Below are 25,999 nucleotides of genomic sequence, written 5' to 3'. Positions count from 1 at the left end.
TCTGTGTATGGACTTGTAAGTACAGTAGCCATACAACTACTATATAGATGTTACAAAGGAACTCAGATGCACTGAATGAAGCACAGCAATGCTGCTGGTTTCAACTTTCCGTTAAATAAAATAATGATTTGTTCTCACATTCTTTATTAAGAGGAAAATGAGCTAAACTGTACAGTATATGAAATGGTTGTACTGCAACAATGAATCACAAATGAAACATGGAAATGAATAAAACCACAACTTTTACGATTTCTTTTAAAGTTTCCCCTCCATTGAATAAATGTCCCATGGTATTACAAACCTATTTTATGTTTGGAAAATGTTACACCCAAATATATAAAAAGTAATAAAATAGTGCAACTTTTTTTAAACTGCTTTTGATATTTATCTACATATAAACATATCACAAACAACTAAACACTTTTAAGGAAGGGCTATTAATTTGTCTAAATATGAAAACACCACATCGAAAATAATGTTTACAAATTCATAAAGAACACTTGGAATACAATAAAATCCACCAGAAGTAAGAAATCAATATGGGTGAAGTTGAGGGGGTTGAATATGGAGAAACAACAAATCACTGCTGTGTTTTCCCCTCAGCCTCAATACCAAGCAGGGCATGGACTGCTTCCAGAGGGACTCCTTCAGGGGCGCGGATGTGCATGGTGGTGCCGTCAGGCCCGTTGACGATGACGATGCGCTCAGAGGCCATGTCGCCCTCCTGGCCCTCTGCTAGGTGCATGGTGAGCCCCTCGGTCTGGATGTAGATCTCCTGGCCTTCCTGGGTCTCCTGAACCACTACCTGGCCTCCGCTGGAGACAGCCTGGGTCAGGCCACTCTCCTGGACCAGGGTACAGTTGGGCTGATGCGGCTGAGTGCTACTACTCCTGGGCTGCTGATCTACTGGGACTGGGTCGGTGGCCAAGGCCTTCTCTAACTCTTTCATCTGATCTGCTATGTCAGTGGTGCTCAGGACCTCAGTTGGTTCTGTACCAGACGCATCCTGACCTGTCTCCATGGTCTCTCCTCCCGCTGAGTCAACGGTCTCTGTCATGCTGTTGGATAAGTGATCCTGGATCAGTTCCATGGGTGTTACATTTGTCTCTGGGTTAGATGAGACAACCTGTGGTTTGACGATAGCAGTCTGAGTGGCTTGAGGGCCCATGTCACTGGTGCTCAGGACCTCGGTTGGTTCCGGACCAGACGCATCCTGACCTGTCTCCATGGTCTCCTCTCCTCCCGCTGAGTCAACAGTCTCTGTCATGCTGTTGGATAAGTGATCCTGGATCAGTTCCATGGGTGTTACATTTGTCTCTGGGTTAGATGAGACAACCTGTGGTTTGATGATAGCAGTCTGAGTGGCTTGAGGGTCCGCGGGGCTCTTGGTGGGCACCTGAGTTTGTGGTGAATTGTTCTTCATGCTTGTTGATGCGGTGTTCTCTACTTTGGCCTCACTGGATTCTGAGAGTATACAGGGAAATGAAAGCAGAAAAAAAAGGTGTGATCTTCCATGTTTTGGTTAGGACATATATCAAATATCTATCCACAGGTTGTTAGTAGGTAAAATATACAACATACCTATTTTGGAAGTCTCAACTCCGTTCTGATGAATTTGAACACCAACCCGGTTTTCCATTTTAAATCTCTTCGTTGGAGGTAACATTTTAGAATTCTGGGTAAAAAAAAATTTAAAAAAAGACTTTCATCAACCTAAGAATTACCTTTACATTTTTGCATCTCATAACAATTAATTAATATGAAAAATATATATAATTCCATAACAGCAAGAGTAGAGTTAGTGTGCAGTCTAAATTAAATGGTGCTTACCTCCATGTAGCGGACATTCTTGGTTGCCACGTTGGTGACATTCTGCTGCGTTGGAGGGTTGAGGACTTTCAACCTGTTCGCCTCATCGACGATGCCAAGAGATTTGGCAACCTAAGCAACAGGATTTGCATTAATGAACAATTTTACTCTGTACATTTTGTTTCCGAGACAGAATCAATTTGCTCAATGCATTTGAATACATTTCAACTCCCAGTGTAGTGATAGTAATAATGAGATGTCTGTATAGTATTTTATGCATGGAAGTTCTTTATTTGTAATCTGGCTATGACGTTATTAATTCCCCCCAAATGTATAGTTTTATTGAATTGAATAATATTGCTGTACTTCTTACATCTACATTGTGGACCTCCAAGGCCGTGTGGACACCCTGCTGAGGGTTACTGATATAGTCCCGGGCCATCTTCTTCACCTGGCTGTGGAGCTGCTCAAACTCCCGGTAGACATCCGAAAACTGGGCTTTGGGTTGCCGCCCCTTCTCCACCTGACGGTTCATGGAATACAATTATTCAGTAAACCACAAACTACAACGGTGTCTTATTCGATATTTGCCAGATGCTAAAAATGTATGATAAAGTGCATTCAAACATTGTGTAGCAAAAACAATGTATTGTGTAAATTGTTTTATTGGCGTGCAACTGTTTGTTCAGGTGGTTAGCGTGGTGACCTTACCTTCATCAAGAGGAACTCCCAGACAGTCATGACCTTAGCCAGGCGAGGGAGCACAGTCTCCATCAGTTCTTCATTATCACACTCGTGTGTCACCTAGCAAGGGAACAAGTGACAAACAGTCAAACAACTTATGGTGTTCAGAGATTCATGTTATACTCACAACATTGCTAAATACTCATGTGTTTTGCATTATAACAACTACATTTTGTTTGTATATTTAAAACTTGTTTTTAACTTCATGTAGAAACATTCCTAGCAGCAACCGTTTGTTGAAAGTGTTCTGACTCCTAATTTGATGTACCTCTTTCAGCCGTGCTTTCCTTCTCTGGGCCTGCTGCTCCACACTGGCTACTCCCCCTCCTAGCTTTGGGGGTCGGCCCCGTCGCCCCCGTCTCACTGCTGGGTGTGCTGCCACTGTCGGCAGGCCTTTGGTAGGTGGTCTGCCCCGTCCTCTGGGCCTCCCTGGTCCCCGAGCCTGGACCACTACCTGGCCCACTGCCTGTCTGGTAGAAGCTGCTACTCCTTGGGCTGCCGTGGTATCCACCTGTGAAGGTACATTCCGTAAAAACATTATGGACTGGTTTCCCAGACACAGATTAAGCCTAGTCACGGGCTAAAAGCTAGTTCAATGGAGATTCTCCATTGTGCTTGATTTTTTGTGTGTCTTGGACAAGGTTTAATCTGTGTCCGGAAAACCAACACTATAACAGACAGACATCACCATAATATTAGCTTTCGGCTAAATTAGCTGCAGGTTGTCAACATTCCAATGGTATTCGTTTGTCAACATTTGATTATACACAAGGTAACTTTCTAGCGACTTACTTTTTGTTGAGTGGTTGAAGTTGCAGCAGCCGTTTTCTCTGTGGCATCACTTTTCTCAGGACCTGATGTATTTTTAACACTGTAGGCATTACTCTCTTCAGTTGGCTTCTTATGTTCAGCCCCAGCGCCTGCTCTCTTACCAGGGCTGTCCGTTTTTGGGGTCCCTTCAGGAGGGGACTTCAGTTCACCGTGAGAGGGATTCAGCCTGTAGTGTCTAGACAGACCTCCGTGGCCTATGTAAGCTTTATCACACGTTTCACATTGAAAGGCCTTCCGCTTGTGACTGTAACTCATAGATGCTGCTCCCTTTTTACTATCCCCACCATCCTCATCTTCCTCCACACTGATCTCAGAGTAATCATCAGAATCTGACTGATGGCCCTCGGCCAAATCCTCTGTCTTGATGAACTTATAGTCCTTCACCTTGTACTTGGGCGGTCTGGACACCCTCCCGGAACGGGTTTTGATATTCGGTGCCTTCTTCACTCTGGCTTTGACCCTTTTAACTTTTTCCACTGTGGAGGCTGGGACAGAGACAGACGTGGTGGCAGCAGCGGTGGCAGGTTTAACTGCTGTGCCGTTGACCGGGGCCTTACCAGACTGCTGGACTGGGGTCTGAACAGGTATGGGCAGTTTGTGCACAATGGGAACCAGGCTGCCAACCACGGGGGTTGAACTCTGCAGAAGCAGCTGAATGGGAGGGTCTCCAGGGTTCTGCTGTAGGAAGTACTGTTGCTGTCCAACCATGGGTGTGATGTGGATGATCTGGGGGCTGCTGCTCACACTGCCATTTGTAGACACTTTGACCTGCTGGCCTTGACTCGTCAAAGCCAAGTTCTTCTGTTGGGGGATTGAAATGGTAGCCTGCGTAGGTCCTTTCACCTCCTGCTTTCCAGAGGGCATCTGGACTTGGATTCTGATAGTTTCCTGCTGGTAAAATATAAACAATAACATCTGGATAGTAGATTTCATAGCATTGGATTAAAGTGCTATGATCAAATATTATCTTTTCAAACACAGAATTAGACAATTGAGTATATTAAATATCAGTGAAAGTCACATGTGCAATAATTTAATAGAAAAAACGAATCTAAAAAGTAGTTACCTTTTTCGGGACCAGGCGCGTACCATTGTGGGACTGAAGTGCCACTTGTTTCGCGACCTTCTTCAGCTGCTGTGATGCATTCTGCATAGTGACCAGTGGATGTGGGCTTCCTACTGTAATCTCTGAAGCTGCAACAGTCGTGAACAAGCCAGTTGTGGGGTCCAGAGTGGTCACAACCTGCTCCGATTCCTTGGGTGTCTGGGCCATGGATTGCTGAGATTTGATCACTTGCTCTAGCACTTGTTGCAGCTCATTGGGAGCCAGTGCTGTACTTGGAATCGTATACTGTGTCTGTGATGTAGTAGGGAGTGTTTTGATTACTTGATTTTGTTCAAACAGGCGAACAGCCTCACTCTCTGTCACTGTGACAAGCTGCTGTTTGGCCAACTGCTCCACTAGCTGTTGCTGCTCCTCTGCAGTCAGACCTGATCCCTCAACAAAACTACCGTCTGGTTGCACATAAATAATGGTGGTTCCAGGTGCGAGAGCGTTTACAAAGTCAGCACTGACTGTAGAATACTCTGCACCATTTGCAATACCTGAAGTCTCAACAATAGACGTTATGTTTTGTTCAGGTTGTTGTTCATTTCCATCAGTTTGGCCGACAACCACTTGGGAGTCCTTTGCAACGAATGTCTCCTCTTTTGTGCAGCTTTGCAGGAAATCTGTCAAGCCCTGCGCTTCAATACATTTATCGCCGACTTGGTTCTGGTTTTCCAATTCTGTAGAGGTTTCATTTTCTGGCAATCCAGAAACACATTGAACTTGATATATTGTACCATGATCTGCCCCTGTTGTTGTACTTGACACATCGCTCTCATCCTCGTTGTCCGCCATTTTGACTGTTGTAGCTAGCAGGCTAGCTAGCAAGCTAGATATTCATGTGCAATCCCCGAAACAATCGATAGATTAGGTAACTTGAATTTCGATATTTTTTTACAACCCAATGAGTTAGTAATAAAAACGACACAGAGGTTACTGCAATTGTAAAAATATATATATATGTTGAGGATACTGTGAAACGATGCAATCATTAAACGCTACAGAAGGTAGCTAACGGCAAAGACAGACGTGAGCAGAGTGGCTGCTGGCTAGATTTTTTTTTCTCCAGCGTGTGTCATTTCCGTAGCCGGTCATTTTCTTCTTTGGTGAGGTTTATCGGCAGTTGGCATCCAACGTTGTGGTGCATTACCGCCACCTACTGTAGTTGAGTGTGGGCCAGAAACTGACAAACTAAAGCCAACCCCGTTTCTCTTAAAAAAAAAAATATATATATATATATATATATATATATATATATATATATATATATATATATATATATATATATATATATATATATATATATATATTTGAGGCTGTATCTAATGACGTTCTACTCAGTATGCTTTCCTGTATCCCCTTCTCCCTCATACTGGATTTCAGCCTCTCTCTTTCCCTCTCATACTACCCACACAGTATCAGTACATGCTCCACTGTTTCTGTTTCCTGGCAATAATCACACTTTCCTGTCTGATGATTTCCTATCACATTTAAAGTATTATTCAACCGTCTGTGACCCACTCTTAGTCGTGTAAAAATAGCCTCTCTTCTGTCTCTTCTTGCTGTCCTCCTCTCCCCGACTTTCCTATGTACTTGGAATAGATGCCTGCCTTTAGTGTCTCTATTCCACTGCTGCTGCCATATCAAATCAAATCAGGTGAAAAAAAACAGGTGTAGACCTTACAGTGAAATGCTTACTTACAAGCCCTTAACCAACAATGCAGTTTTAAGAAAAATACGTTAAAAAAGTATGATAATTAATTAAAAAATAATAATAATTAAAGAGCAGCAGTAAATAACAATAGCGGGGCTATATACAGGTGGTACCGGTACAGAGTCAATGTACATGTTAGAGTTATTCAAGTGACTATGCATAGATAATAACAGAGAGTAGCAGCAGCATAGAAGAGGTGGGTCAATGCAAATAGTCTGGGTATCCATTTGATTAGATGTTCAGCAGTCTTATGGCTTGGGGGTAGAAGCTGTTTAGAAGCCTCTTGGACCTAAACTTGGTGCTCCGGTACCGCTCGCCGTGCGGTAGCAGAGAGAACAGTCTATGACTAGGGTGGCTGGAGTCTTTTTTTGGTCTTCCTCTGACACCGCCTGGTATAGAGGTCCTGGATGGCTAGAAGCTTGGCCCTGGTGATGTACTGGGTCATACGCACTACCCTCTGTAGTGTCTTGCGGTCGGAGGCCGAGCAGTTGCCATACCAGGCAGTGATGCAACCCGTTAAGATACTCTCGATGGTGCAGCTGTAAAACCTTTTAAGGATCTGAGGTCCCATGCCAAATATTTTCAGTCTCTTGAGGGGGAATAGTTTTTGTTGTGCCCTCTTCACGGCTGTCTTGGTGTGCTTGGACCATGTTAGTTTGTTGGTGATGTAGACACCAAGGAACTTGAAGCTCTCAACCTGCTCCACTACAGCCCCGTCAATGAGAATGGGGGTGTGCTCAGTCCTCCTTTTCCTATAGTCCACAATCATCTCCTGTGTCTTGATAGCGTTGAGGGAGTGGTTGTTGTCCTTACACCACACGGTCAGGTCTCTGACCTCCTCCCTATAAGCTGTCTCATCGTTGTGTCATCAGCAAACTTTTTATTTTAACATTTTTTATTTAACCTTTATTAATGATGGTGTTGGAGTCATGCCTGGCCGTGCAGTCATGAGTGAACGGGGAGTACAGGGAGGGGACTGAGCACATACACCTGAGGGGCCCCCGTGTTGAGGATCAGCGTGGCGGATGTGTTGTTACCTACCCGTTCCACCTGGGGGTGGCCCATCAGGAAGTCCAGGATCCAGTTGCAGAGCGAGGTGTTTAGTCCCAGAGTCCTTAGCTTAGTGATGAGCTTTGAGGACACTATGGTGTTGAACGCTGAGCTGTAGTCAATGAATATCATTCTCACATAGGTGTTCCTTTGTCCAGGTGGGAAAGGGCAGTTTGGAGTGCAATAGAGATTGCATCATCTGTAGATCTGTTGGGGCGATATGCAAATTGGGTGGTCTGCACCATCACTGTCCATATCAGGCTTTTTGCATTTGCCTTGTTCATTGAAACTACAACATCCACATCCCCACTACTAAGTGCTTGTTTAGCCAGTACATCAGCTGCTTAGTTCCCCCTCTACCCCCACATGGACTAGGACCCAAGTAAATCTTGTCTGAATACCCATCTGTCTAACCCTGCCATGGGTTTGTAGTACATCATACAGCAGGTCTTGTCTGCTATGTGAGCTAAAGACTGCAGACTCATCAACACTGCACATGAGTCAGAGCAAATAACTACATCCGGTCACTTTATTAGACCATCTATGGTCGTTCCACAAAGTTTATAAACTCAGACGCTTAACATCGCAAGATTTTCTGGGAACGCATGTGAAACAGACCAAGCAGATCAGGCTAGGGTTTGATGTTTTGAAAAGTCAATGAGAGAAGTGAAAAATTCTTCCTTAGTTGTTAATTTTCTCTAAATCTAAATGCACAAACTAGAATCGAGGCAATGTTATGACTCTAACCTCATAAAAGTGACAAACGGACATGTTGGAATTTTTGTCAAGAACAACTTTATTTTGAAGGAGTGTGTGAGACCAGATGAAGTGATTCTGCGCATGCACTTAGCTAGCCAATGTCGCCATGACATTGTCTACAAGCGTTATCTGGAGAAGCAGTTTTAGCCCATCTTCATACTGTACTGTCTTTGGTTTTTCTGTATGGAGCGCCGTTTGGGTCTTTGCGTGTCAAAAAAGATACACGTCAAATAATACTAGTTGACAGGTTAAATAAGCTTTTAATTTGACACGTCAAATAACATAATTCTATTATAGAAAATAACATTTGAATTAAAAACAGGTTCAGCCCCTGGTTCGACCGCTATCTTTCAGAGTTACTCCATCTCAAGAATTGCATTTGGCGAAAGGCTCGGCACATGCATACTCAGGTTGACTGGCTCTCATTCAGGCAAATTAGAAATAAGTGCACTCAGGCTATCCGGAAGGCCAAAGTTTGTTACTTTAAGGAGCAGTTCTCTCTCTGTGGGTCTAACACCAAGAAGTTCTGGAAAATGGTTAAAGACCTAGAGAATAAACCCTCCTCCTCACAGCTGCCCATGTCCCTTAAAGTTGATGATGTGGTTGTTACTGACAAGAAGCATATGGCTGACCTCTTTAATCACCACTTCATTAAGTCAAGATTCCTATTTGACTCAGCCATGCTTTCTTGCCCGTCCAACATTTCCTAATTTCCCTCCCCTTCTAATGCTACTATCCTCGATGCTTCTTCCTCTTTTTCCCCTGCCCGAAACCAAATTTCTCCCTGCAGGCAGTCACTGAGTCCGAGGTGCTAAAGGAGCTCCTGAAACTAGACCTCAAAAAACCATCTGGGTCAGATAATTTAGACCCTTTCTTCTTTAAGGTTGCTGCCACTATCATCGCCAAGCCTATCTCCAACCTTTTTAACCTGGCTCTCCTTTCTGGGGAGTTTCCCATTGCTTGGAAGGCAGCCACGGTTAGTCCTTTATTAAAAGGAGGAGATCAAGCTGATCCTAATTGTTATAGGCCTAGTACTATTTGGCCTGTTTATCAAAAGTGTTGGAAAAACTTGTCAATAATCAACTGACTGGCTTTCTTGATGTCTATAGTATTCTCTCTGGTATGCAATCTGGTTTCTGCTCTGGTTATGGATGTGTCACTGCAACCTTAAAAGGTCCTCAATGACGTCACCATTGCCTTTGATTCTAAGCAATGTTGTGCTGCTATTTATATTGACTTGGCCAAAGCTTTTGATACGGTAGACCATTCCATTCTTGTGGGCCAGCTAAGGAGTATTGGTGTCTCTGAGGGGTCTTTGGCCTGGTTTGCTAACTACCTCTCTCAAAGAGTGCAGTGTATAAAGTCAGAAAATCTGCTGTCTCAGCCACTGCCTGTCACCAAGGAAGTACCCCAAGGCTCAATCCTAGGCCCCACACTCTTCTCAATTTACATCAACAACATAGCTCAGGCAGTAGGAAGCTCTCTCATCCATTTATATGCAGATGATACAGTCTTATACAGCTGGCCTCTCCCCAGATTGTGTTAAATGCTCTACAACAAAGCTTTCTTAAGTGTCCAACTAGCTTTCTCTACCCTTAACCTCGTTCTGAACACCTCCAAAACAAAGGTAATGTGATTTGATAAGAAGAATGTCGCTCTCCCCACAGGTGTGATTACTACCTCTGAGGCGTTAGAACTTGAGGTAGTCACCTCATACAAGTACTTGAGAATATGGCTAAATGGAACACTGTTCTTCTCTCAGCACATATCAAAGCTGCAGGCTAAAGTTAAATCTAGACTTGGTTTACTCTATCGTAATAACTCCTCTTTCACCTGAGCTGCCAAACTAACCCTGATTCAGATTACCACCCTACCCATGCAAGATTACGGAGACATAATTTATAGAGCGTCAGGTAAGGGTGCTCTCGACCGGCTAGATGATCTTTACCATTCGGGCAATCATATTTGCCACCAATGCTCCTTATAGGACACATCACTGCACTCTATACTCCTCTGTAAACTGGTCATCTCTGTATACCCGTCGCAAGACCCACTGGTTGATGCTTATTTATAAAACCCTCGTAGGCCTCACTCCCCCCTATCTGAGATATCTACTGCAGCCCTCATCCTCCACATACAACACCTGTTCTGCCAGTCACATTCTGTTAAAGGGCCCCAAAGAACACACATCCCTAGGTTGCTTGTCTTTTCAGTTTGCTGCAGCTAACGACTGGAACGAGCTGTAACAAACACTCAAACTGGACAGTTTCATCTCAATATCTTCATTCAAAGACTTAATCACGGACACTCTTACTGATAGTTGTGGCTGCTTTGCGTGATGTATTGTTGTCTCTACCTTCTTGCCCTTTGTGCTGTTGTCTGTGCCCAATAAAGTTTGTACCATGTTTTGTGTTGCTACCATGTTTTTGTCATGTTGTGTTGCTAGAATGCTGTGTTGTCATGTGTTGCTGCCTTGCTATGTTGTTGTCTTACGTCTCTATTTATGTAATGTTGTGTTGTCTCGTCATGATGTGTGTTTAGTCCTATATTATATTTCATTTTTAATCCTAGCCAACAACCTCGTAGGAGGCCTTTTGCCTTTTGGTAGGCCGTCATTGTAAGTAAGAATTTGTTCTTAGCTGACTTAGCTGATCAACAATAAAAAATATAGAATGTTGTGTGTGCTGAATTTGCATGTGCAAGCCATTACGATCATTGTCAAAGCTGTAACATTAAAAACAGTTGGTAATAAGGCATTATTTGTTCGACCAAATAGTAAAATGTCTGTGTGAGCATTTGAAATTAGATCAGGATCAAAAGAACAGGATCAAAAATGTTTGCAAATATCTTTGATACAGATGTAATTAGCAACTTCTGGGGTAGCTAGCTACCTCTCTAGCTTGGTAACGTTACCTAACTAGCACCAATGCAACCAGTGTGAAAACAATGACCAGTAGATACTGTCATTTTCAATATTCTTAACAATGATTTAGGTAGTATTTGCTAGGTATCCACTTGTTGTTCCCCTATTGAAATAACTATCTAGCCAACCACTTCACCGTGTTGCCCAAAACTACCGTTATAAGCAGCCAGCTAGTGTCATCTGGCTAGTATGGCTTCACCGGACCGTTATGTGTTGTGAAGCTAACCACAATAAGGATTAGCCACAATAGTGGAATTTGCGTTTCGCCTTCAAAAGAAAAGTCCATATTTGAAAGTGATGCAGAAGGTTCATTGGTGGAATCATGCCATATTTAGACTAGAATCATGTTAAACAAGGTTGGAGTGTTGGAATTTGGAGCTATGAACTTGGGTATCATTCTACTCGGTGACACCCACAGAACACAATTGTGTAGAGTTTATGCAAATATTAGCATCATAGCTCTTATTGTGGGACTCTGACTGTGGGAAATCACCAACTCAGTCATCCTATTGTGTGTATTGACATTCATATTGCACTGTACAGCCTGACCTAAGGATTGGCTATCAATGCAATGGGGTATCAGCCTACTCAGTACCCAAGTGCTTTTCCCCCAAAGTCCTCCCCAAGAGTTATCAGGCTCCAAAACATCCACATTGTATTGTTTTTCCTCTGGAATAGTGTTCAATATACATAGTAGGTTGACTGGTACAATAAATGTGTCTCAATTCACAGTGGTTTCAGAGTCCTGCAATAAGAGCTACGAAGCTAATCTTCTCTGGGTGTCACTGAGTAGACTGATACCCAATGTCATTGATCCACATTCCATAAGGCTGTACAGTGAAATAAGTATGCCCCCAATGCAATTCTAAAGTCTAATACATCCAGTGGGATTTCAACAGATTTAACTAATTATTGTCTTTTGTTGGATTTATATAAGAACATTCCAACCTCGTTTAGCATGATCTATTCGATTATGGCATGATTCAACTTTTTGTATTCATTTGCATCACTTTCTGTTAGACTTTTATTTTAATGGCGAACCGCAAATTCCACTAATGTAGCTAATCCTTATTGTGGCTAGCTTCGCATAGGTGGGTCCGACCACCATTTATCAAATAAGAACTGTTTTATAAATTAGGGATATTTTAGAAGATGACACCCAGCTAGATCGTTAGCTAGCTAACTATAGCTACTGAAACGGATTACATCGTTTTGCTGTGTTTTTGGTGAAGAACATTGTTTGCATCCATCAGCTAGCTAGCTTGTTCATGACCAGCTGTCCAGAGCTCGGGAAGTGTTCCTGCGGTCGTCTGGCAGCGGCAGGTGCGGGAAACAAAACTTGACCAGCAACATAGCATAAGTATCGATGAATCGTGGTGACATGTGAAATACGAGTGACAGTGTAATCAATCTGTAATAACTATGTAAAAATGTATGAACATGTTAAATTATTATGTGACGTGTAGTCATATTCAGGTCCCGATTGGTCAACAAGCTTATTTGACGCGTCAAATAGTGTTATTTGATGTGTATCTTTTTGACACGAAAAGACCCAAACGGCGTTCGATATTTCTGTGTATTTGTTTGCAAAAATCTACTCATAAGTGCATTTCATGCATTGAAATATGCTCAGCAATGCTAGAGGTGTACTGTAGGCGTAGATTTCAATAACAACTTATTATGAGTTGACAGCTAAAAACCTGGGCAACCAGAGGAATTGACTCCAACCATAGAGCTAGATAGAAGGCTTGTGCTCAAAAGACAGTTTTAGCATGGGCAGCGTCATTGAGGATTTTCACAATTTTGAAGTAGTCAACTGGGTGGGACATGGTTTAAGGAAGTGTCACATAATTTCATCCAGGTCACAAGGACGGATCACCAAATGAATTATACTCGTGAGGATACATTCCACAAATGCAAGTGGCAGTAAATCGCAAACTCTGGCTCTCATGGACGCCATAATGGGAAAGCTACAAATAATATGATCATTGTGAATAGTTAGATTAATATAATAGTTAGATTTAAACGTTGACATGCTTTGCAAGAAAAATGATTTCCCTAATAACCCTGTTTACATGGACACATCTGAAATCAGGCTACCTGATGGGACTTTGATAAATTATGAAAATCGTAAACCAAAATAAAGTTTCCAACATTCCGAGTTCGGACATAAAACTCTGGTATGTGTTTTTTTTTTCTTCAACCGCATACGTTCAGTTTTTCCGAACTCACTTCACTCGCGCAAAAGAAAGAAGCTCGCGCTGCATGTGCTAGAACATGCGAAGATACATCGCTATAACTACACATCCTAAAATTTCGAAAAATTCGAAAGCAAGCATTTGCTGACTTCGATTTTTACCTTACGCCGATTAAAATAACGGAGTAAGGTGTTTCCATGACTACTGCCATAATCAGTTTAATATCGAATTATTAGCGTACATGTAAATGTACAAGGCGATGTGTATCTAACGTTAAGTCTATGGACCCAACATATCTTTGCTTCACGTATTCTATTGAAATTCAACACTTTCTCCTCGCACATACACATATGGATGCTGTTCACAGACTGTGTCAATAAATACACAAATATTGGTAATAATAAAGGTGCCTTTGACACAACAACAGAGAAAATAAACAATATTGATAAACCTGTCAATAAACGTCTCATCTGGCACAGCAGTCATGCATGATTGTGTTTTCCCGCGAGACAAGGAAGTGGTGTGGTGGGGTTTGTTGACGTTCATACTCCATAGCTCGAGACGGAAACATCTGCATGATAAGAGATGTTCTCGAATAATAATTCATAGAAGTGTGCGACAGCAATGTCGTCAGCTCTCTCTTTTATACATGCTTTTAGCGTAACGTATTTGTCATCTATATGATAATAGGATATAGGGACACAATCGAATGTAAGTCTGTGTAAACAAGTCTTGTATTTTGTTTTTGTAGCTAGCTAACGTTAGCTAGGCTAGCTAACGTTAGCTAGCTAGCTTGTCATGTCTTAAACGTCAACATTACTTAAACTGCTGTTGGCCTGGTTGTGCCTTAGTCCAAGATCGTTAGCTACCCAGTATTTTCGGTTTCATACGATTTCATCTTGGACCTCCAAGTGATGTCACTATCTATTTACTATAGTTAGTCAGCTAGCTAGTTAGGGCCACTATGGAGAGATATTTGGTAAGGTTAGTTTCAGTTGATGTGGAGTTAGCGCTAACTGTGTTTGTGCTAGTGAGAAGTAGAAGCAAGGTGTGAAAATTGGAGGATAACCATTGAGGATAACCCCACAGTAGCAACTAGCTAGGTACCTACCTTGCCTGGTCCCACACTGTATTTACCGTAGCCAAATATTATATAATCATTGTATGCCATACATGTTGTCAGGTAGCCTAGTTTTTTTCAAATTTTATTTATTTCACCTTTATTTAACCAGGTAGGCCAGTTGAGAACAGGTTCTCATTTACAACTGGGACCTGGCCAAGATGAAGCAAAGCAGTGCGCCAAAAAACAACAACACATAGTTACACATGAGATAAACAAATGTACAGTCAATAACACAATAGAAAAATATATGTAAGGTGTGTGCAAATGGAGTAAGGAGTTAAGGCAATAAATAGGCCATAGTAGTGAAGTAATTACAATTTAGCAAATTAACACTGAACTGATAGATGTGCAGATGATGATGTGCAAGTAGAAATATTGGTGTACAAAAAAGTAAATCAAAACGATATGCGGATGAGGTAGGTTGTTGGATAGGCTATTTACAGATGGGTATGTACAGCTGCAGGGATTGGTAAAATGCTCAGATAGCTAGGGTTAGAGCGTTGGACTTGTAACCGAAAGGTTGCAAGATCGAATACCCGAGCTGACAAGGTAAAAATCTGTCGTTCTGCCCCTGAACACGGCAGTTAACCCACTGTTCCTAGGCCATCATTGAAAATTTGAATTTGTTCTTCACTGACTTGCTTAGTTAAATAAAGGTGAAAAAAAGTAATGTCTATCATTCATGTGTTCCCATGTTTATGATTGCCATGCCTTCTTTTCCTATTCCACAGAGAGCAGAACATTGCCTGTCCACCATGGCAGCCCAAACCCCTCCACAGAGCGCCTTAAGGGAGTTCTGTCCCCTGTACTACCTGCTCAATGCAATACCTGCCAAGGTTCAGAAAGGCTTCCGCTCTGTAGTGGTCTACCTGACTGCTCTGGACACCAACAGTGATTACATTGCTGTGGGGAGCAGTATTGGGATGCTCTATCTGTACTGCAGGCGGGTCTGCCAGATGAACAAGTACAACATAGAGGTGAGTATGCCACTGTTTCATGCATTGCTTATTTTATTAATTATTTTGCACTTTTACCCTAAACCAAATTTGATAACAAACATCCAATTATTAGTGATTCTATGAACCAAGTTTACCCCCCCCCCCCCCCCAATAAGTAAGTTTGTCATTATGTTTACTGTTGACATGTTACTGTATCTTCCCAGGGGAAATCTGAAGCTATCACAACAGTGAAGCTGCTCAGTTGTTTTGATGACTTGGTGGCAGTGGGCACAGCGTCTGGTCGGGTTGCTCTCTTTCAACTGGTGTCTCAACTTCCAGGCAGGAATAAACAGGTATGCCAACCAACCAATCAACTGCCCTGTTGATAAGAGTAAAGATAGTGTCATGTTTTGAGCTTTTTTGTTGTTGTTTTATTTTATTCCCTTTTAAAATGGAAAGGTGCAAGCTTAGCACATGCACTGCTCAAGCCTTTAGTGTGTGTGTCTGTGTGTATATCGGAGGGGTTCGAGAGGGGGGAAAAAGCACAAGACAAATGTCCATCTCATATGGATTAAAGTACATCTTATCATATTATGTGTTAAGTAAATGTATCCCTTTGTGTAGCGAAACACTGAGGCCTCTCTTTTCTGTAGCTCAGGCGATTCGATGTGGTCGGTTTGCATAAAAGCACAGTCACTGCTTTGGCCTGGAGTGCCAATGGAATGAAGCTTTTCTCTGGTGATGACAAAGGAAAAGTTGTGTATTCTGCTGTGGACCTGGATCAGGTATAGCAGCTTTTATTCTTTCAGTTATGTGCTGTTTGTTTTCTAACCATCTTCTCTCACATATTTGTTGTACCTTTATGCACTCAGGGTGTATGTAACCCAGTATTGTGGTTGGAGCTTTGACCTGTGTTGTATGCTCATATCCTTAGGGTGTGTGTAACCCAGTGCTGCTGTTTGAGGAGCCCTCAGCCATTGTCCAGCTGGAGTACAGTCAGAAAGTCCTGCTCATCTCCTCTCATCAGAGATCCTTGCTCTTCTACACTCAGGAGCAGGCCCTGCAGCAGTTGGGCACCAAGCCCAGGAAGAGGTAACCTACATGTTGTACTTATTCATTAAAAGGTACCACAACTTCTACATCAGTGACTTTTCAGCAACAAATCAAGTATGTCCCCTTCAGACAATTTATTGAGACATTTACATTTTCTCAGCTGAGCTTCTTCATATTTTTCTGATGTATTAAACCAGAGAGGAATATACAGTGCAACAATCTAAGCTCTGAAGCTATGTGTATATCTTATATATGTCTCTTGCGTTATTCTTTTCCTCGAAGCAATGGGAAGTTTGGTGCGTGCTTCCAGCCAGGCCTGTGTAAGCAGAGTGGCCTGCTGGTCTATGCAGCGAGGCCTGGTCTTAGGTTGTGGCGGACGGACGTGCGAGGACTGGTGGAGGACACGCGGGTCCTGAAGCCTCTGTTCAACCAGCAGGTGCCCCAGTTTGAGCTGTTCCCCAGGCCAGCCCCCACAGGAGGTTATCGGCCCCAGGAGAGGCAGCTGGGCCTGGTGAGCTGCTTCCTCAGAGAGGGCTGGGTCCTCAGCTGGAACGAATACAGTGTCTACGTGTTGGACTGCCTCAACCAGGTAAAGATGTCCTCAGGCAGGAATGGATACTAAACTAATAATACATGTATTTTATTTAGCGCTTGTTACAATGTTTTGTTAGAGAGTAATCGCGAGAGGTGGTTAGAAGTGGATCAGTTGAGACTGCAAAGAATGTAGTAATTTAAGCCATCTTAAATTGGATTGCCTCAACCACAAGGTAATCAAGTGTGAATTGCATGTGTTACAAATTATATATTGATGGAGAATAATGAAAGATAATCGGGTAAGTGAATCAGCTTAGAGAATACAGGTACCTGTAATTGAAGCCATCTTTGTGTCCTGTCAGAGTGTTTCTTCTTTCTAAAGGTCGCACACATCGCATCGAATGTGGATCTCCCGTTGACGTCTGACTGCTGACATTTTCGTGCGATTCTACATTTAAAATCGTTTTTCACTCGGTTCGCAAGTACTCTCGGCAGGCAAACGCTATTGGTGTGTTCGAGCCCTTACGGGAAGTCGATCTGTCAATGTTATTTTGTCTTTGACTTTCAAGGTGATCATCGGTGCACTGGAAAGCTGCGGGGACATTGTCTCTGTGTCATGCACTGAAAATGAGATCTTCATCTTGAAAGGAGATCGAGACATCGTTCGCATCTCCAATACTCCTGAGGGCCTAGCTTCCAACAGTAAGATGTCATATTGTATTTTGTTTGCTTGAATACATTGAAACCACTTTGGACTACAGTTCAAACCAACCAGACGGTGGAAAGAGAGACAATCACGATCTACAGATAACTTTCTTTAGTCCTTTAATTTCTTCTATCTCTATAGTCATTCCCTCTTAACCTTCTTCCCGTCCAGTTTCTGAGTTGTCCCTCCGTTTGACCTCTCCCCTGACCACTCCCACCATCCTGCTCCCGCCCACCGGCTCCGTGGAGACAGCCCAGCCTATCAGGACCATGGCAATCATCACAGAGCACGGGGAGAGGCTGGTGGATGAGGAGGTGGAAGAGGTAGAGGAAGTTCTAGAGCAGGACCAGCTGAGTGACAACCCTGAGGCGGGAGAGGCCGTAGCCCTGGTGGAGAGGCCTGAGGTGGGGGAGCGACTGAGCCACCAGAGAGGGGCCAGTGTAGGGGGCACCAGTGAGTCTCGTAGCCGCAGCAGCTCCATAACGTCCTGGGATAGCGTTCAGGGCACGATGCTCTCCACCCCAACCACCACGGAGCAGTCGGACCTCTCCTCCAGCCGCTACAGTGCCATCAACCAGGAGGACTTCCAGCAGGAGCTGGTGGTCAAGGCCATTAAAGTCAAGAAAAAGGCAAAGAGGAGGAGACAAGGTGAGTGGCAGTAGTGACCAATTTGGTAAGGCTCTGATTTTCAACAAAGGGCCAAGAAAACTTTGAGGTCTAGTGTTCTTTGCTCTGGTTGATCACAAAATGTTCCAAAATGGCTCTAAGTAGCATTTTGATAGCTTTAAAAAGTTAATTGCTTGTCTTAGAATTTACTTTTTCCATATGAGTCTGGATTCAATACATTAATGTTGAAACTTAATTTCGGCTATGTTCTCTCTCTCTCTTTTTCTCTCTACAGAAAGTGGAAACCGCATCTGTGAGCAGCGCAACAGCTGGTCCGAGAGCATTTGCAGTCAGGATGGAGGAGGGGGCAGCGACGGGGGGGCCAGCACCCCTATGAGTGAGCCCCCATCCGCCTCCGACCACACCAGTCTCATGTGCAGCAGTCTGGACCTACAGAGCAGGAGCAGCGGATCCCCAGACCAGGAGGGATCCATCAGTGGAGGTTCCCCAGAACTAAATAACTCTGGAGCTCAGAGCCAGGGTGGTGGCCAGGGACAGGACCCTCAGACTCAACCCCCTGGGACTCGGCCTCCTTCCTGCCCCGCGTCCCTGCCTTTCCAGGACATGGAGTGTCAGTCCTACCCAGAGAACGGCCATGACCTCTTGGCCACGAACAAACAGGGAGAAGCCCCTACCCCAGATGTAGACCTTCTACTGGAGTGCACCTTTGCCTACATGCAGACCTCGGAGGACCAGGACCCCACTGAGGAGCAGGAGGATGACTTCCTGAGCCCCCTCATTGGACCGGATGACTCTGAGGACCAGGACGACCCGCACCATCTGGAGCCTCCTAGCTGTGTTGATCAGATGTGTTATTCCCAGGAGCCTGAGCAGTGCCCCTCCAGTGACGAGGAGGATATCTATGCTACCCAGGGAGTCCCGTACTCAGCCTCCAGTGTCAGCCTTGGAGATGGCCTCAACGCCCTCAACCTCCAGGGCTCCAACATCGGGCAGCAGGACCAAGACAAGACAGTAATATAACACACAACATGTTGTGTGATGTTTCTGCTTCCTTCCTCAGTGTGTGTGCTGCTACAGTACATTGCATTCAGTTTCATTCTGACACTATATGACTAGTAGTGTCACATCAAAATAGAAGCATTGACTCATTTGATTGTTGTTACACGGTTGGATAGTTTTCACCATAGAATGTTGTTCATCACCAATACCAACAGTTCTGTCCCTGGTTGAACCCTCTTTCCTCTCGTCTCCTCTGTAGTTAGCAGAGAGCTGGATGGGCTACACAGGGCCAGGCTGTGGCATTCTGAACCTGGTGGTGACTGACCGATACATCTGGTGCCTGGACTTTAAAGGAGGCCTGTACTGCAGTGCTCTCCCAGATGGGGGACTGAGCTGGCAGAAGTTTGAGGAGAACGTGCAGCAGGTGGCACTGTCACCTTCAGGTGAGGATGTCTAAAATATGATCATTTAGCGCCAGACACTTTTATTCACACTATCGCTGTATTATGCGTTATAGATAGAAGGTACTGCGGTACCTGATCTACATCGTTGTTGCCTATATTTAAGATGAGCATTCAATGTGTTGGTACTTTTGGGAGTTGGTAAGTTCATTACCCAAGATTTCTCCTTTGGATGTAAATACTAGTGGTTTGTCATGGCTGTTACATTGAAGTCTGATTTCATTTCAGGGTCCCTACTATGGAAGGTGGAACAGAAGACCATGACAGCGTATGCATGTGGTAAAGTCACCATCAAAGGCAAGAGGCACTGGTACAAAGCCCTGGAGGATTCTGCCTTTGTGGCGCTTAGTGAAGACACAGCCTGGATCATCCATACCAGCGGAGACCTCTACCTGCAGACAGGTGAGATAGTTAACCGCAGGGAAGGAGTTTGTGATTATACTCATGAGTCTTGTTCTTCTTTACTATCTGCTTTAAGAATAAGATCACTTTATTGGTCAAACCACATTACAGGGTTCATCTGAAATTTGACCTCCTCTTTTAACCCAACCCCCCCCGAAAGACACACATACATGATTTTGGAGAGGTGCGGGGAGCTACCACGCTGGGCGCCCCGCCCCGGGGGTTACAACGGCAGGCAATGGCATCTAGGGTTTGAAACCAGAAACCCTTCAGTTGCCAGCTCAACAATCGACAGACTTTTCCAATTGAAACCGGGATTCGACCTACCGCTTGCTGTCTTGCCTCTCTAACCGCTGGGCTACCTGACACCCTCTTGATCATTCCGCTATGGAGTAAAGATGAAGAAATCTGCCACTACATTTAGCAAATTCATTGCTGCATAGAAAAGGTGCTCACAAGAAGTTTCTATAATATGGCTTTTGTTACAAACCATTTTACTTTATTTTAAATGTAAGATTTGTTCATGGACTATTCAATTCACTCCTCCATTTGAAACAAGACTTCAGGGTTTCAGCAGCAGGTGGCCTCAGGGCATAAAGAATTACATCATGACCCTGTTCATTGGCAGTCTCAAGCCGGCAAATAAGTTCATGCAATTAACCAATTGGCCATTAGATGGAGCTGTTTAGGCTCCATAATAAATAGTATCATCAGTCAATGGCTAAATTAGTTTAGAGGTAATCATAGTGCTGTATAGATGCCATATTTGGGATGAGAATAATGAAGACGAATAAATCCCAAACATTACAAAATAATATCTGTCCCTTGTATTATGATGGCTTGTGAACAACACCGCTGACCCTGCTGGTCAAGACGAGTAATATTATTTCCCTGGTTGTGTAAGGATGTCAGTTGTACATGAAGCATGATGGCTTGTGAACAACACCGCTGACCCTGCTGGTCAAGACGAGTAATATTATTTCCCTGGTTGTGTAAGGATGTCAGTTGTACATGAAGCATGACTCTAGCAGCTGTTCTGACACATCCAGAGTCAACAGACACAGAGGCCTGTTCATTAAATTACATGCTGTGTATGTCTGCCTCTGTCTAGCCTCAGAGAAACCCTCTGAAATGGGCAGGATTTGTCACAGAAATTGGGTGGTGGCAACGAGATAAATATACACTTTGGAGACCGACATCAAAGAAATTGAAGATTAGTGATTGGTGGGCATAGTGTTGCTGCAGGCTTGTAATTTCTAGTGGCACATTTACTTTCAATTCGATATGGTAAACTAAGAAACTGGGAACCTGCTATACTGGTAATATGGCTAGATGTTCTTTACTATTCGGTCATCAGATTTGCCACCAATGCTCCTTATAGGACACATCACTGCACTCTATACTCCTCTGTAAACTGGTCATCTCTGTATACCTGTTGCAAGACCAACTGGTTGATGCTTATTTATAAAACCCTCTTAGGCCTCACTCCCCCCCCATCTGAGATCTACTGCAGCCCTCATCCTCTACATACAACACCCGTTTTGCCAGTCACATTCTGTTAAAGGGCCCCAAAGAACACACATCCCTGGGTCGCTCGTCTTTTCAGTTTGCTGCATCTAGCGATTGGAATGACCTGCAACAATCACTCAAACTGGACAGTTTTATCTCAATCTCTTCATTCAAAGACTCAATCATGGACACTCTTACTGACAGTTGTGGCTGCTTTGCGTGATGTATTGTTGTCTCAACCTTCTTGCCCTTTGTGCTGTTGTCTGTGCCCAATATTGTTTGTACCATGTTTTGTGCTGCTACCATTTTGTGTTGCTAGAATGCTGTGTTGTCATGTGTTGCTGCCTTGATATGTTGTTGTCTTAGGTCTCTCTTTATGTAGTGTTGTGTTGTCTTGTCATTATGTGTGTTTTGTCCTATATTTTATATATATTTATTTTTAATCCTAGCACCTGTTCCCGCATGAGGCCTTTTGCCTTTTGGTAGGCTGTCATTGTAAATAAGAATTTGTTCTTAACTGACTTGCCTAGTTAAATATAGGTTAAATAAAATAGAAAAATAGTAGTCTAAACTTGGCATGATTACCATTCTGTTTACATACAGACACTCACTCACTCACTCACTCACTCACTCACTCACTCACTCACTCACTCACTCACTCACTCACTCACTCACTCACAAAAAAAACACAACAAATGCACTAACTCACAGACTAATCCCTGACTGTGGTCCTATCCTGCAGGGTTGAGTGTGGACCGTCCATGTGCGCGGGCTGTGAAGGTGGACTGCCCGTGCCCAATGACCCAGATCGCAGCACGGGGCGGGGTGGTATGGGCCCTCAGTGAACACAGGGCCGTCTTCTACAGAGAAGGCCTCAGCAGCTACTGCTCTGAGGGGGAAATGTGGAAGTACGACAAAATCAGGTAGAACCTTTTCTGTGTGTCATAGACCCCAGTAACAGTGATAGTTGAGTTAGCTATGCTTGCTTCTCGTGAAACTCATACGGGTTGTCATGTGTTTGTTCTATTGAATTGTAATCCAACAATGACTCTTTCACATCTTTTGAAAAGAGGAAGGAAGATGTGTCATACAGGCCTAGTAACAGTGAAAGTTGAGTTAGTATGACCAACCTGGGTTAAAATCCAGCTCTCTTGCACACCAGAAGACTGCGTTAGCCTGCTGAGTTAAAGGGAGCTAATGCACGTCTTCAGGACTCAGGCAATGTTGGCTATGCTTTCTTTGCTAATCATCACGTATTTGTGTGTGTGTTTTTCCTCCTTTGAAAGTGAGAGTCAAGGTCTGGAGCCCATCTGTATAGCCCTGGGGGAGAACAACACGGCCTGGGCTCTGGACACCGGTGGAAGTCTGTGGTTCAGGACTGGAGTCACTGCCAAAAAGCCCCAGGGGGACGATGACCACTGGTGGCAGGTTGGTATCCAATGTTACCCACACAGTGCTAGGGCTGTGGCGGTCACGAAACTTTGTCAGCCGGTGATTGTCAAGCAAATAACTGTCGGTCTCACGGTAATTGACTGTTAATTAACATAAACACATTTAGCATCTCCTGGCTTCCACACATAGCATACAAGGATTTTTTTTAAAGTCTAATAAATTCATGTAATATAGCCTACAGCTTCACAATAAATCCATTATTTATTGTAGACAGGTCTATAGAAACATTATATGAAGAACATGTAGTCTATTTCAGAAGAACAGAATAGCATACTCTGAGTTGTCCTTATGTTAGGTACTGATGTGGCTATGTCAAATGGCTGTAGCAGACAAGATTTACTTATAATTCCGTGGCATTATTTTATAGTATGAAGAATCCAATTGAACAAATATAAATATTTTCCCCAAACGATTTGAGGGATATTCTGTGTTGAGCGGTTAACAAAGAAATATGCTTACTTTAGAGTTATTCATGTAACTTTAGTTGATCTACAAATGTTGGGCTATATGTTTTGATTTTTAATACATTGTATGGCTGCGTGACAAGACTCTAATGATGAATTGAGTTGCTTGAAAGGCCTGAGCTCTGCTTTGTTTTTTTGCACAGGCTGTACACATCCGAGTTCTATTTTAGCGCTTGGCTACACAGACACTCGCGAGCAGTGTGTGTGCGCAATAACTGAATAACATGTATTTGTACATTTATTTTGCAACGCATGTTATGCTATTTCTTCACATTATAAGCGCAGCAATGCGCACATGGTAGTAGGCTATAATGCTTTTATTATAAAGCTGCATTTTTATGGTGAAAATGATCTTCCCCAATCTTGAAACTCACACGCTGCTTATATATGCCAGTTAGGTTCTACACCCCATGTGAAGCGGATGAATGTGCTTAATTGGCCACTTTAGTTGTGATACAAACTTTTTAAAACATCTAGGCCTTTGGGCTAGGCTACATGAGGTGTGCTACTATGTTTCAAACAAGTCACAAAAAACAGCTTTGTTTCTATGGGCATGATGCTGGGCGTCATTCACAAGTGATAATATATCATTCACAAGTGGTAGGCTAATATTGTCACCCATCAGACTATTATTGGTTTAATCTTGTCTTTACATATACTAAATAATATACAGTTGAAGTTGGAAGTTTACATACACTTAGGTTGGAGTCATTAAAACTAGTTTTTCAACCACTCCACAAATTTCTTGTTAACAAACTATAGTTTTGGCAAGTCGGTTAGGACATTTACTTTGTGCATGACACAATACATTTTTCCAACAATTGTTTACAGACAGATTATTTCACTTATAATTCACTGTATCACAATTCCAGTGTGTCAGAAGTTTATATACACTAAGTTGACTGTGCCAGCTTGGAAAGTTCCAGAAAATGATGTCATAGCTTTAGAAGCTTCTGATAGGCTAATTGACATCATTCGAGTCAATTGGAGGTGTACCTGTGGATGTATTTCAAGCCTATCTTCAAACTCAGTGCCCCTTTGCTTGACATCATGGGAAAATCAAAAGAAATCAGCCAAGACCTCAGAAAAAAAATTGTAGACCTCCAAGTCTGGTTCATCCTTGGGAGCAATTTCCAAACACCTAAATGTACCACTTTAATCTGTACAAACAATAGTAAGCAAGTATAAACACCATGGGACCAGACAGCCATCATACTGCACAGGAAGGAGACGCGTCCTGTCTCCTAGAGATGAAAGTACTTTGGTGCGAAAAGTGCAAATCAATCCCAGAACAACAGCAAAGGACCTTGTGAAGATGCTGGAGGAAATGGGTACAAAAGTGTCTATATCCAGTAAAACGAGTCCTATATCGACATAACCTGAAAGGCCACTCAGCAAGGAAGAAGCCACTTCTCCAAAACTGCCATTAAAAAGCCAGACTACGGTTTGCAACTGCACATGGGGACAAAGATCATGCTTTTTAGAGAAATGTCCTCTGGTCTGATGAAACAAAAATAGAACTGTTTGGCCTTAATGACCGTCGTTATGTTTGGAGGGAAAAGGGGGAGGCTTCCAAGCTGAAGAACACCATCCCAACCATGAAGCACGGGGGTGGCAGCATCATGTTGTGGGGGTGCTTTGCTGCAGGAGGGACTGGTGCACTTCACAAAATAGATGTCATCATGGGGAAAGAAAATGATGTGGATATATTGAAGCAACATCTGAAGACATCAGTCAGGAAGTTAAAGCTTGGTTGCAAATGGGTCTTCCAAATGGACAATGACCCCAAGCATACTTCCAAAGTTGCGTCAAAATGGCTTAAGGACAACAAAGTCAAGGTATTGGAGTGGCCATCACAAGCCCTGACCTCAATCCTATAGAAACTTTGTGGGCAAAACTGAAAAAGTGTGTGCTAGCAAGGAGGCCAACAAACCTGACTCAGTTACACCAGCTCTGTCAGGAGGAATGGGACAAAATTCACCCAACTTATTTTGGGAAGGTTGTGGAAGGCTAACCAAAACGTTTTACCCAAGTTAAACTATTTAAAGGCAATGCTACCAAATACTAAATGAGTTGTATGTAAACTTCTGACCCACTGGGAATGTGATGAAAGAAATAAAAGCTGAAATAATTAATTCTCTCTTCTAATTATTCTGACGTTTCACATTCTTAAAATAAAGTGGTGATCGTAACTGACCTAAGACAGGGAATGTTTACTAGGATTAAATGTCAGGAATTGTGAAAAACTGAGTTTAAATGTATTTGGCCAAGGTGTATATAAACATCCGACTTCAAATGTATGTGTGACATTTGTTTTGATTTGGAATGGACCATTATCATGTACATGTCTCGAAACAGGGGCATCGGGAAAAAAATTATGTACCTAAATAGCGAATGGAGGATGCTTTTCCCGTGGTTTATTTTCATGTCAGCCAGGTAGGCTATACACCAGTTGTAAATATAAGCAATGTGCTTTATAGAGTTGAGAAATAAATATAGGAGGCCTAGCCTATAGAAAGCTGATTCTACTATTTTTAGTAGAGGCCATCACCCTTTTTTCTTGCACTGTTGCATAACCTATTGAAATGAGCTCAT

At 43.1% G+C, this 25,999-nt stretch overlaps 2 protein-coding genes across 4 annotated transcripts in view; one reads left to right on the top strand and one right to left on the bottom strand.

Moving 5' to 3' along the window:
• Positions 1–33: 33 nt before the first annotated feature.
• Positions 34–5,552, bottom strand: LOC135508006 (uncharacterized). 2 transcript variants are annotated; one of them, XM_064927873.1, is made up of 8 exons: positions 4,451–5,552; positions 3,346–4,272; positions 2,822–3,064; positions 2,521–2,613; positions 2,183–2,332; positions 1,831–1,941; positions 1,582–1,675; positions 34–1,464 (listed from the first exon to the last, which is right to left on the bottom strand). In XM_064927873.1, the coding sequence occupies exons 1-8, from the start codon at positions 5,285–5,287 to the stop codon at positions 581–583; spliced, it is 3,339 nt and encodes a 1,112-aa protein (XP_064783945.1). In that variant the 5' UTR covers positions 5,288–5,552; the 3' UTR covers positions 34–580. The 2 variants fall into 2 exon arrangements, with proteins under 2 accessions (XP_064783945.1, XP_064783944.1); XM_064927872.1 differs by having other exon boundaries at positions 35–1,464; positions 3,346–4,275.
• A 6,506-nt stretch (positions 5,553–12,058) lies between these two features.
• The window catches only part of LOC135508005 (tectonin beta-propeller repeat-containing protein 2-like), a 35,851-nt gene continuing 21,910 nt past the window's right edge, over positions 12,059–25,999 (top strand). Inside the window, exons 1-13 of one of the 2 annotated variants that reach the window (XM_064927871.1) lie at positions 12,059–12,261; positions 14,991–15,236; positions 15,422–15,550; positions 15,851–15,982; positions 16,132–16,289; positions 16,533–16,839; positions 17,354–17,486; positions 17,662–18,138; positions 18,392–19,128; positions 19,376–19,559; positions 19,806–19,979; positions 22,231–22,411; positions 22,775–22,916. In XM_064927871.1, the coding sequence (XP_064783943.1) occupies positions 15,015–15,236; positions 15,422–15,550; positions 15,851–15,982; positions 16,132–16,289; positions 16,533–16,839; positions 17,354–17,486; positions 17,662–18,138; positions 18,392–19,128; positions 19,376–19,559; positions 19,806–19,979; positions 22,231–22,411; positions 22,775–22,916 (2,976 nt within the window). In that variant the 5' untranslated portion in view covers positions 12,059–12,261; positions 14,991–15,014. Of the gene's footprint in view, positions 12,262–13,679; positions 13,848–14,990; positions 15,237–15,421; positions 15,551–15,850; positions 15,983–16,131; positions 16,290–16,532; positions 16,840–17,353; positions 17,487–17,661; positions 18,139–18,391; positions 19,129–19,375; positions 19,560–19,805; positions 19,980–22,230; positions 22,412–22,774; positions 22,917–25,999 lie in introns of those variants that run through there. The other variant, XM_064927870.1, reaches the window with a different exon arrangement.

The sequence above is a fragment of the Oncorhynchus masou genome, chromosome 21, assembly GCF_036934945.1.
Source record: "Oncorhynchus masou masou isolate Uvic2021 chromosome 21, UVic_Omas_1.1, whole genome shotgun sequence".
Lineage (NCBI taxonomy): Eukaryota > Metazoa > Chordata > Actinopteri > Salmoniformes > Salmonidae > Oncorhynchus > Oncorhynchus masou.
Note: the sequence above shows the minus strand (reverse complement) of the source record. Positions and strands in the feature narration are given on the sequence as shown.